General features: G+C 40.8%; 1 protein-coding gene across 1 annotated transcript in view; it reads left to right on the forward strand.

Annotated features, from left to right (window-relative positions):
• ATL3 (atlastin GTPase 3) overlaps positions 1-12334 on the forward strand; it is a 56304-nt gene that overhangs the window by 24050 nt on the left and 19920 nt on the right. The window contains exons 6-8 of the mRNA XM_007174359.3: positions 9203-9259; positions 10055-10147; positions 11163-11301. Coding sequence (XP_007174421.2) covers positions 9203-9259; positions 10055-10147; positions 11163-11301 — 289 coding nt within the window. The remainder of the gene's footprint in view (positions 1-9202; positions 9260-10054; positions 10148-11162; positions 11302-12334) is intronic.

A 12334-nucleotide genomic window follows, 5' to 3' on the forward strand; every position in this document is an offset into this window, starting at 1 on the left:
AATGGCCAGAGGCCTTGTCTCATTGGACAAGGCTGATTGATGGTAGATCTAGAAGTTGAATAAATATAAATTTTATGAAAGAGACAATAGTTTTCTTGTGTACCTGGAAATTCACAATAATCAACTGGTGAACTGTTTAGAACTAAAAAAAAAAATTCGGTACCAATCACAAAGTACAAATACAAAAATCTGTAGGCTTTCCTATCTACCAACATTAACCAGTTTAAAAATGTAATGGAAAACATTTGCTGTAGCAAAATATTAACAACTTGGAATAAATTTAAGGAGACCTGTATGAAGCACTTCAGTGTTGTATGAGGCATATAAAAGATTTAACCACATGCAGGAATACACCTTGTTTCTTCTGTAAATATCTATATTTCATATGTATCTTCTATATGTGGAGCTAACACGTTTATTGCTTACTCTGTACCAGACACTGCTGTGTATTTTATAAATGTTACCTCATATGAGACTGAGTGTTATAAAGTTGTTACTTCTTTCCCATTAAACAGAATCATAAAGGTATTCTTTTGGGAACTTGACAGAATTGTTCTGAGATTCATTTGGAAAGTTAAATTGTAAAACCGCCAAGAATATTACAAGGGGTGGGGGAAATAAGAGAAAACTGACTTAGGACATCTTATAAGGCTATAATTACTGCAACAGGGCACTGGTTCAGGGAAAAATAGATTAATGTGATATATACATATGATATAGTACATTTTCATATATTTCATTCTACTTAAGAATATATAATACATAAAGGATGGATCAGTCAGTAAATGATGTTAGGATAGTTGCCTGTGTATTTAGATACAATAGAAATTAGATGCCTACCTTGTGCTATATACGAAAATAAATTCCAGATGATTAAATATTTTGATGTAAAAAAAAACCATAAATAACTGGAAAAAATAGGCCAATATGCAATATTGAGGGAGAAATTTTTTTTTAAATAAATTTATTTATTTTTTGCTGCATTGGGTCTTCATTGCTGCACGCGGGCTTTCTCTAGTTGCGGTGAGCAGGGGCTATTGCGTGCGGTGCATGGGCTTCTCATTGCTGGGGCTTCTCTTGCTGCGGAGCACGGGCTCTAGGCACACGAGCTTCAGTAGTTGTGACTCGCGGGCTCTAGAGCTCAGGCTCAGTAATTGGGGCGCATGAGCTTAGTTGCTCCGCGGCATGTGGGATCTTCCTGGACCAGGGCTCAAACCTGTGTCCCCTGCATTGGCAGGCGGATTCTTAACCACTGCACCACCAGGGAAGCCCTGAGGGAGAAATTTTTAAAAAAATATTTATTTGCTTATTTATTTGGCTGCATCGGGTCTTAATTGTGGCACGTGGGATCTTTTGTTGTGGCACACGGGCCCTCTAGTTGTGGTGCGAGGGCTCCAGGGCGCATGGGCTTTGTGTTTTGTGGCACGTGGGGTCTCTAGTTTAGGCATGTGGGCTTAGTTGCCCCACGGCATGTGGGATCTTAGTTCCTTGACCAGGTATTGAACCCACATTCCCTGCAGTGGAAGGCAGATTCTTAACCACTGGAGCACCAGGGAAGTCCCGAGGGAGAATTTTTTAAGCAAGATGTCAAAGGAAGAAGACAAAAGAAAAAAAGTGGCTAGATTTGATTCCATGTAAATTACAAAAACAGGGTTCTGAACAGGAGTTCGTTACCTATTAAGTGCTGAGGGAGAGAGATGCCCAGGTATCAGAGGTCCCAGCCTGGGGGATTGGGAAAGGTTTCCTGGTGGAGATACTCCCTTCACTCTGTGCCTTCTTCATAGAGCCTAGAATTAAGCTCTCTAAATGGGTAAGATGATATCTATCATTGTAATACTTTTTCTCTTTTTAAAAGTTAATAATGTATAATATTACTTATGAAATTAGAAATATTATCCTTTCAAAAAATTGGGCACTTTGGATAAGGCTGAAGTCCCCCTCTCCCCCTTCCCAGAGGTAACCACTATGCCGATCAGTTTTGAATATATCTGTTCTATTCTTTTCCTGCGTTTCTGTAAACAGGTATGTATCCCTATAGGAAATATATGACATGTGACAACAAGCCCTTATCCAAACGCTTTGAGGCTACAGGTGTTTTGGAGTTCAAATTTTTTTGGATTTAAAATTTAAAAAATTTTTTTAAATTTACTTATTTTGCTGCACTGGGTCTTTGTTGTGGCGCTTGGGATCTTGGTTGTGGCATGCGGTGTCTTTAGTTGTGGCATGCGGTATCTTTAGTTGCAGCATGCGGTATCTTTAGTTGCAGCATGCGTGATCTTTAGTTGCAGCATGTGGGATCTTTTAGTTGTAGCATGTTTGCTCTTAGTTGCGGCATGCAGGATCTGGTTCCCTGACCAGGGATCGAATCCGGCCCCCCTGCACTGGGAGCACGGAGTCTTAACCGCAGGACCACCAGGGAAGTCTCGTTTTTGGATTTTAGATAGATAATATGGTGCATATATTATAGCATGATGTCTAGGATAGGAATGGGCATTTGGTTAATACCTTCTAATTAAACACATTAATATTTCTGCAGTGAAATGTGTGACTAATTATATGAAATAGGATAAATAAAACCTATTTAAAGCCTTACATCAGTTTAAGGCAGACTTTCCTCCAAATGAGTTTGCTGCTTAACTTGGGGGTTTAGAGCTTTTTGGATTTCAGAATTACAGATAGGAAATCATAGTTGTATATAGTTTTATAGTGTGTGTTTGTCTTTTTTTATATATAGTATTTTAATTTACTAGGTACTTTTTTTTTAAAATAAATTTATTTATTTTATTTATTTATTTTTGGCTGCATTGGGTCTTCGTTGCTGTGTGTGGGCTTTCTCTAGTTGTGGCGAGCGGGGGTTACTCTTCATTGCGGTGCATGGGCTTCTCATTGTAGTGGCTTCTCTTGTTGCAGAGCACGGGATCTAGGTGCACGGGCTTCAGTAGTTGTGGCGCATGGGCTCAGTAGTTGTGGCTCACAGGCTCTAGAGTGCAGGCTCAGTAGTTGTGGCGCACAGGCTTAGTTGCTCCGTGGCATGTGGGATCTTCCCGGACCAGGGATCGAACCCGTGTCCCCTGCATTGGCAGGCGGATTCTTAACTACTGTGCCGCCGGGGAAACCTGTACTTTTTTAAAAAAACATTTATTTTTAACATGGTGATCTGTATTCATAGTTTAAAAGTCAGTAGTCTTGCAGTGTTCATAATGAGCATCCTTTCTACGTCCCATTCCCTTTCTCCAGAGGCAGCCACTTGTACTCCTTTTGGCTGTGTCTTCTGCTATCTGTGTCTACAGTTTTAAAGAACGTGCTTATATTGTTCCTTCTGGATTTAAAAAACTTAAGTATTATTTCTTATATAAAATTAGGATTTCTCTCTCTTTACAACTCCTACCCCTCACTCAGTCTCCTTCCTCTCATCTTCCCAGTAGTTAACGTTGCAATTTTTGGTTAAAAAAGTATTTGTGGGCTTCCCTGGTGGCGCAGTGGTTAAGAATCCGCCTGCCAATGCAGGGGACACGGGTTCAAGCCCTGGTCTGGGAAGATCCCACATGCCATGGAGCAACTAAGCCTGTGCGCCACAGCTACTGAGCCTGTGCTCTAAGAGAGCCCACGAGCCACAACTACTGAGCCCACATGCCGCATCACTGAAGCCCCCGTGCTCTAGAGCCAGTGCTCCGCAGCAAGAGAAGCCACCAGAATGAGAAGCCCACGCACCGCAAAGAAGACCCAACACAGCCAAAAATAATAAATTAATTAAAATAAATAAATTAAAAAAAAAGTATTTGTATTTGCCTTATATGGATATATGTATATGTTCTTCATAACTGAGGTGTCTTATATCACTCTTTTCATTAGTTTAGTGTTCTGTGCTTATCAGTAATGTGTCTGCAAAGGAGAGACTCAAAAAATGTCTCAGTCTGATCTTAATACTTTAGGTTCTGTTTTATTTTTCCTTGGGGAGGCATGACTTCTTGGCCTGTGTTTTCTTCCTTTAGTCTGGAGTGCTTCTTTTAGACCTGGGGCATAGCCGTCATCCTAGTAATTTATTTATGTATTTATTTATTTATTACAATTATTTGTTTATTTGTTTATTTGTTTATTTATTTTGGCTGCGCCAGGTCTTAGTTGTGGTACGCGGGATCTTTGTTGCGGCATGTGGACTTCTTAGTTGCGGCATGCAGAAACTTAGTTGCAGCTTGTGGACTTCTTAGTTGCGTAATGTGAACTCTTAGTTGTGGCACGCATGTGGGATCTAGTTCCCCGACCAGGGATTGAACATGGGTCCCCTGCATTGGGAGCATGGAGTCTTACCCACTGGACCACCAGGGAAGTCCCTATTTTCTTTTTTTTAATAAAAAATTATTTTTATTATTTTTGTGTGTGTGTGATAAAAACTTTTAAAACTCTTAGCAACTTTCAAGTATACAGTACAGTATTATTAACTACAGTTGACCCTTGAACAACATGGAGGGTTAATCTGCATATAACTTGGCATATTACCCTTAAGTTTCATCCATGTTGCCACAGATGACAAGGTTTCCTTCTTTTTAAAGACTGAAAAAAATTCCCTTGTGGTATATATAACCCATTATGTATATATATAATATACATAACATTCTTCTTATCTGTTCTTCCATTGACAGACACTTAGACTGTTAGATTGTTTCTGTATTTTAGCTATTGTGAATAATGCTGCTATGAACATGGGAGTGCTGATATCTCTTTGAAATAATGGTTTTGTTTCCTTTGAATATATACCAAGAAGTTGGATTGCTGGATCATATGGTAGTTCTATTTTTAATTTCTTGAGGAACCTCCATAATGTTTTCTGTAGTGGCTGCACTAATTTACATTCCCACCAAGAGTGGACAAGGGCTCCCTTTTCTCCACATCCTCTCCAACACTTGTCTTTTTGATAATAGCCATTCTGACTGGTGTGAAGTGATAGCTCATTGTGGGTTTGATTTGCATTTCCCTGATGATTAATTATGTTGAGCACCTTTTCATGTGTCTCTTGGCTACATGTATGTCTTCTTTGGGAAAAGGTCTATTCATATCCTCTGCCTGTTTTTTAATTAGATTTTTTTTTTTTTGGCTGTTGTGTTACATAAGTTCTTTATATATTTTGAATATTAACCTCTTATCTGACATATGATTTGGGAATGGGAAATATTTTCTCCCATTTGGTACATTGCCTTTTCATTTTGTTGATGGTTTCTTTTGCTGTGCAGAAGCTATTTAGTTCGATGTAGTTCACTTGTTTATTTTTGCTTTTGTTGCCTTTGCTTTTGGTGTCAAATCCAAAGATCATTGCCAATACCTATGTCAAGGAGCTTACCACCTATGTTTTCTTCTAGGAGTTTTATGGTCTCAGGTTTTACATTCAAGTCTTTGATCCATTTTGAGTGAATTTTTGTGTATGGTGTAATATAGTAGTCTAGTTACATTCTTTTGCATGTAGCTGTCCAGTTTTCTCAACACCATTTATTGAAGAGACTCTCCTTTCCCCATTGTGTATTCTTGTCCCCCTTTTCCAAAATTAATTGACCATATATATGAGGGTTTATTTCCGGGCTCTCTGTTCTGTTCCATTGATCTGTGTGTCTGTTTTTATATCAGTACCGTACTGTTTTGATTACTATAGTTTTGTAATATAGTTTGAAATCAGGGCTGGGCAATTTCTTTTCAATTCCTTTCTCAGTTGGATCCCATTTAATCTTTGGTTTATTCTGTCCATCATTGTATGCATTCTCCAGTAGCTTCCTGAGAAAGGCTGCATAGGAGATAACATTTTTGAGGTCTAATAAGTCTGAGCATGTGTTAATTTTATCCTGGAATTATAGGAAATAATTTTGTTTTAGAATTGAAGGCATCGTTTCATTACTTTCCAGCTTCCAGTGTCTGAGCTGAAGTCCCACATCATCTGATTCCTTTGTATGTGACCTTTTTGTTTCTCTCTGAAGCTTTTAAGATCTTCTGTTTCTTGGCATGAATTTTCATGGTTATGTACCTTAGTGTGGGCTTTTTCTTCATTCTTGGTACACTTATGTCCTCAGAAAAATAAGATGTTGCAACTGTTACAACCAAGAAATAACAGGATGCTGGTATAAAGCAACCTTCAGAAAACCAGAGGGCTTCCCTGGTGGCGCAGTGGTTGAGAATCTGCCTGCCAATGCAGGGGACACGGGTACGAGCCCTGGTCTGGGAAGATCCCACATGCCACGGAGCAACTAGGCCCGTGAGCCACAACTACTGAGCCTGTGCGTCTGGAGCCTGTGCTCTGCAACAAGAGAGGCCGCGATAGTGAGAGGCCCACGCACCGTGATGAAGAGTGGCCCCCGCTTGCCGCAACTAGAGAAAGCCCTTGCACAGAAACGAAGACCCAACACAGCCAAAAATATAAATAAATAAATTAATTAATTAAAAAAAAAACAAAAAAACCCAGAAAGAACTCCTGGAAATTACAACTATGACAGCAAAAATGGAAAATTCAGTACAGGGGGAGTTAAAAGGTAAATTGGAGAAAATTTTCCTAACAGGTTGACTAAAAAGACAGAGAGTAGAAATCAGTAGCAGGGGGGCAGTGGAGCATCCAGAGAAGAGAAGAGGAGAGGAGAGAGATAGAGGGGGGAGGAGAGAGAAGGGAAAGGGGTGGAAGAGAGGAGAGGGAGGGGTGGAGGAGAGGGAAAACGGAGGGCACCAAAAAATAGGAAAATTTGAGGATCAATTCAGGAGAGGTTTAACATGTTGGTAATCGATATTAGTAAAACAGAACACAGAAAATGGAGGGAAAGAAATTATAAAAGGATTAAGATGATGTTCTAGAATTGAAAGACATGAGTTTTTTGTCTTCCCTGCTATAAGCTTTTCTCAAAGGTGTGGTGGTCCCTGGTCATCTGTATTTAAGAGTGAGCCACTTGGGCTTCCCAGGTGGCGCAGTGGTTGAGAAACTGCCTGCCAATGCAGGAAACACGGGTTCGAGCCCTGGTCTGGGAAGATCCCACATGCCGCGGAGCGGCTAGGCCCGTGAGCCACAATTGCTGAGCCTGCGCGTCTGGAGCCTGTGCTCCGCAACAAGAGAGGCTGCGACAGTGAGAGGCCCGCGCACCGCGATGAAGAGTGGCCCCCACTTGCCGCAAATGGAGAAAGCCCTCACACAGAAACGAAGACCCAACACAGCCATAAAAAAAAAAAAAAAAAAAAAAAGAGTGAGCCACTAAAATACCAACTGGGAGCTTTTGGTAAGAGAGTGGGCCTTTTGTACTGGTTTGGATCGCCAGTGAGATCATTGGGCAAGATTATTTAGTTATTTTGTTGCAGCCGCTAAATGTCAGTATTTGCAGACTATTATTCTTGGGTTGTCAGTTTCTCCAGAGGCATCTTTGAACTCCTGCCTGGGTAGGTGAAGCTTGCTGTAGCTCCAGCAGGGTGAGAGGCCCAAGGAGTCTCACTGTGGGGCGTGTAGACTTGACTTAAGTACCTGTTGCCAGTAAGGTAGGGGACTTACTCCCTTCTTCAGCTGAGCTTGGTTTCAAAGTCTAAATTCTTTTTGGTTCACTTCCCATCTTCTGTGGGGGCAGGAAGGGGATTGAAGCAGGGGGAGGGAGCAGGATCTGGGAGTGTCGGTGATCTCTCCAAAGACTTCCAGCCATTTCCTTAGCTGTCAGCCCAGCTCCCTCACGCCCTCCTTCAGGGTGACTGGTGCTTCTAATTTCTGAGCCTTTCAGGGATTCTGCTGAGAGACTCTGCTTGTTCCTTTCTGGCCCCTGCCTCAGATTTCTTAGCAGGGCGGAGAAAGCCAAAACCCGAGACAGTTCTCATTTGTTTTCCTTCCAGCGTGTTTGTGACAACTCCTCTTTTTCATATCATTTCTGATCCTCTCTGTCCTGTGAGTTTACAATTTTTTTTTTGAGTTTACAATTTTTTTTTTAAAAGATTACTGCTTTATATCTTTTTTTTAAATTTAATTAATTTATTTATTTACTTATGGCTGTGTTGGGTCTTCGTTTCTGTGTGAGGGCTTTCTCTAGTTGTGGCAAGCGGGGGCCACTCTTCATCGCAGTGCGTGGGCCTCTCACTATCGTGGCCTCTCTTGTTGTGGAGCACAGGCTCCAGACGCGCAGGCTCAGTAATTGTGGCTCACGGGCCCAGTTGCTCCGTGGCATGTGGGATCTTCCCAGACCACGGCCCAAACCCGTGTCCCCTGCATTGGCAGTCAGACTCTCAACCACTGCGCCACCAGGGAAGCCCCGAGTTTACAATTTTTAAACTTCGTTTTGCTTTACTTTTTAGTGAAGCTTCATGAAGAAATAGAGGTAAATGTATGTGTAAACCCTGACTTTAAAGAATTCATTCATTGGGTCATTTGAATGGCATGCATCCTACAGGCCCAGTACATGCTACTGTTGCTGCTGGAGGTCCCGTAGTGCACAGAACAGACAAACGTCCTTGCCCTCACAAAGTTTAAATGCTAGTAGTGAAGACAGACACTAATCAAGATAAATAAAGGTATATTATGTTAGGTAGTGAGACAGGTGAAGGAGAAAAATTTCACAAGGGCATGGGGTAGGAAATATTATGTGGAAAACTGTAATCTTTTTAGGTAGATGGCCATGGGAGGCTTCATTGAGAAGGAGTCGTTGGAGTAAATACCTGAAGAGGTGAGGGAGCTGATTGTGCAGATGTTTGGGGGAAGAACAGTGCAGGCAGAAGGAGGAGTGAAAACAAAGGCCCTAAGGCAGCAGTGTGCCCTGCAGGTTAGATGAACATCAAGGAGGGCCAGTGTGGCTGGATCACACTGTAGGGACTGGCTTTTATCCTGAATGAGGTCGGAGGGTTTTGAGCAGAGGTATGATGTGGTCTGACTAACCTTGTGTAATGACAGAGCCACTGTGGCCGCTGTAGTGAGAAGAGTCTGTGGGGGGCAAGGGCTGACGCGGGAGAAGCTATTGCAATATTGTAAGCCACATGGAAGTTGTGAGTGGTTGGATTTTGGGTTTGCTAATGAATTGGGATAAGAAATGTGAGAGAGAGGAATAGTCAAGATTATTTTAAGGTTCATGACTCCTGCGGGCTTTTGAAACTGTAGAATTTTGGTCTCATATAAGTACTGTTCAGTCTGTTAAATGAATTATTTGCTATAGAATAGCCATAGAAATACTTTATGTAATGTTGCCTTACAAACCATAACTCTTCTTTTTTAAAGCTCTTCACAGAATATGGTCGTCTGGCGATGGATGAAATTTTCCAAAAACCCTTCCAGGTAGAATATTAACTATAAATTTAAGTCATATCTTTGTTTTAGTTCAGAGATGAGCAAACTACAATCCACAGGCCAGATCTGGCCAGCTGCCTGCTTTCATATGACCTGTGAGTTAGGAATGTTCTTTTTTACATTTTTAAATGGTTGAAAAAAATCGAAAGAGGAATAATATTTCATGACATGTGTAAATTATTTGAAATTTAAATGTCAGTGTCCACAGTGAAAGTTTTATTGGAACACAGCTACACTCATTTGTGTTGTCCATGGCTGCTTCTTGCTACAGCAGCCTGAAATATTTACTCTGTGGCCCTTTACAGAAAGTTTGCTGACCCCTGCTTTAGCTAATTGTTTTATGAGGGTAAGAATGCATAGTAACCTCAGTAAGATTAGAGGATCTCTAAGTATTATTGTTTTAGTTTTCTTTTCCTTTCTGATGTTAAAAGTAGATATCATTTTATGAGTAGCTAGTGCCATATGTTTTTCTTGTGCTCCACCACATTCCTCATACTTGTGTTTCGAGCAGAGCCCTGAATTTAACATTTTCTCATCAGTCTCTTCCTAATTATTAACCCATGAGAACAAAAATATCAGATGGGATATTGACCTCACATATGGTTTATACATGTTCTGCTAGTGTTTATAAGGTTTCTAAGACATTACAGAGTTGATAAATCCTTTAGCACATTTTCTTGCCCCCTTTGAAGAAGCTGGCATTATGCAAAGAAGTATTTGAATGGTTATTTTGAAAATACATTTATGCAGTATTATAATACATTCTGCTGTCTTTCTAAATAGACACTGATGTTTCTGGTTCGAGACTGGAGTTTCCCTTATGAATACAACTATGGACTACAGGGAGGAATGTCGTTTTTGGAAAAGCGTCTACAGGTAAATAGAAATATAATCTTCTGAGGAATTACCTAAAGTAGTGATAACTTTCTCATTTGCCTTTAGCTATTGTATTTAAAGCACATCATGGAAAATTACCCTGTGTGTTGAACACTCCGGAATATTAGCACACAATAATATTATTCATGGTAAGATTAGAGAACCCATGTATATAACTCACAGGGATTGGAGAGCAGAGCCCCGTGCAAAAGCCCAAGCTTTGATTGCAATTTCCGTTTCACATTTTACACGTGGGTCCATATGTGCCTTTTGTTTCTGGTGTGGATACAAACAGGCTTCAAAACACAGAAGTCGGGATTCCCTGGTGGCACAGTGGTTGAGAATCGCCTGCCAGTGCAGGGGACACAGGTTCGATCCCTGGTCCGGGAAGATCCCGCATGCCACGGAGCAGCTAAGCTTGTGCACCACAACTACTAAGCCTGCGCTTAGAGCCTACGAGCCACAACTAGTGAGCCCACGTGCCACAACTACTGAAGCTCGCGCTCCTAGAGCCCATGCTCTGCAACAAGAGAAGCCCGGGAACTGCAACGAAGAGTAACCCCCACTCGCAGCAACCAGAGAAAAAGCCTGCGCTCAGCAACGAAGACCCAACGCAGCCAGAAACAATAAATAAATAAAATAAAAATAATAAAATAAATAAATTTATTAAAAAAACAAAAACAAAAAAAAAACACAGGAGGCCTCTGTCAATCACTGCTAATTGGTTAGACCCTGCTTCATGCCCACAAACCTTCCCTTATTCTTCCTAAGTCTTGTGCAATACTCTTTTTTAAGAAACTCTTTAGTTGCTGTTCTTTGATAGCTCTAGGAGCCAAGCCATGGTTAATCGATTTTACGCATTTATTGCTTCTTAGGGTTCTGAGTTTTCTCACTGGATAACACCTAGGCCACTACGATCCATTAGAATTGGGAAGTTTTTCCTTTGTCATATACTAGTGGTTGCTGGTGAGGAAAATCAAATGGTCTTTTGTAAATTGTCGGCCTTTATTGGCAGGTGAAAGAACATCAACATGAAGAAATTCAGAATGTCCGAAATCACATTCACTCATGTTTCTCCAGTGTCACCTGTTTTCTGCTACCGCATCCAGGGCTCCAGGTCGCCACAAGCCCTGACTTTGATGGCAAAGTGAAAGGTGTGTTTCAAATGATGTTATTTTATGTTGGGAATTAAATAGCGACCAGAAAATATCAATTGTGAATAGTAAATGCTAAGAGAAATAGTATGTTCTCTTAGAAAGAACAGTATTTAGAATCTAGTTCAGTTTTTGCTCCTGCCTTACTGTGACCATAGTTTCTCCATCTGAAATGGTTGTGGTAATACCCATTAATGATCTTTCTAAGAGAGATGTTATGATTACTGGTTTACAAGAGATAAAAGTGCTAAAAAAGGGAAAACTTATCATTAGCTCATTTTTATGATGTAAAATTAAATTCCCAAAGGTAGCATGATGCACGGCATGGCTATTGTTTTCATCTTATTTGTGATTATAGCAAAACTTGATGCTGGGTCATGAGTTAATATCAGGAAGTGCTGACTAGATGGTAGCTTAGAGAAAATCAGAGGTGGGACACTTGGGTACCATTACCTTATTTTTGTTCCTTTTTCACTGAGACCTTGAGTCATTTAATGGCTAGTCCTCAGTTTACACATGTGTTAAACTAAGTGCTTTTGTTTATAAACTTATCTGAGCTTCTTAGGTTCCGAGTAAAGTAGAAATAATAATAGCTGCCGTTTTTAGAGGCCAGCTGTGTTCCCAACTGTCAGTCTCTCCAGGCTGCTATGACAAAATACCATTGACTGGGTAGTTTATAAGCAACAGAAATTCATTTCTCACAGTTCTGGAGGCTGGAAATCCAAGATCCGAGTGCCAGCATGGTTGGGTGAGGGTTCTCTTTCTGGTCTCAAGAGTTCTGATTGTAGGATCTCTTTCATAGGAACACTAATCCCATTCTTGAGGGCTTCACCTTCGTGACCTAATCACCTCCCAAAGGCCCCACCTACTAATACCATCACCTTTAGGGGTTAGGATTTCAACCATATGAGTTTTAGGGGCACACAGACATTCAGACAATAGCACCGGCACTGTGCTCGTTACTTTTATACTTTATGTTCCCAGTAATTCCATGGAGTTGGTATTTCCTTTATCCTAAAAATGAAGAAGCTGG

Source organism: Balaenoptera acutorostrata, chromosome 9 (genome assembly GCF_949987535.1).
Source record: "Balaenoptera acutorostrata chromosome 9, mBalAcu1.1, whole genome shotgun sequence".
In the NCBI taxonomy this organism is placed as follows: domain Eukaryota; kingdom Metazoa; phylum Chordata; class Mammalia; order Artiodactyla; family Balaenopteridae; genus Balaenoptera; species Balaenoptera acutorostrata.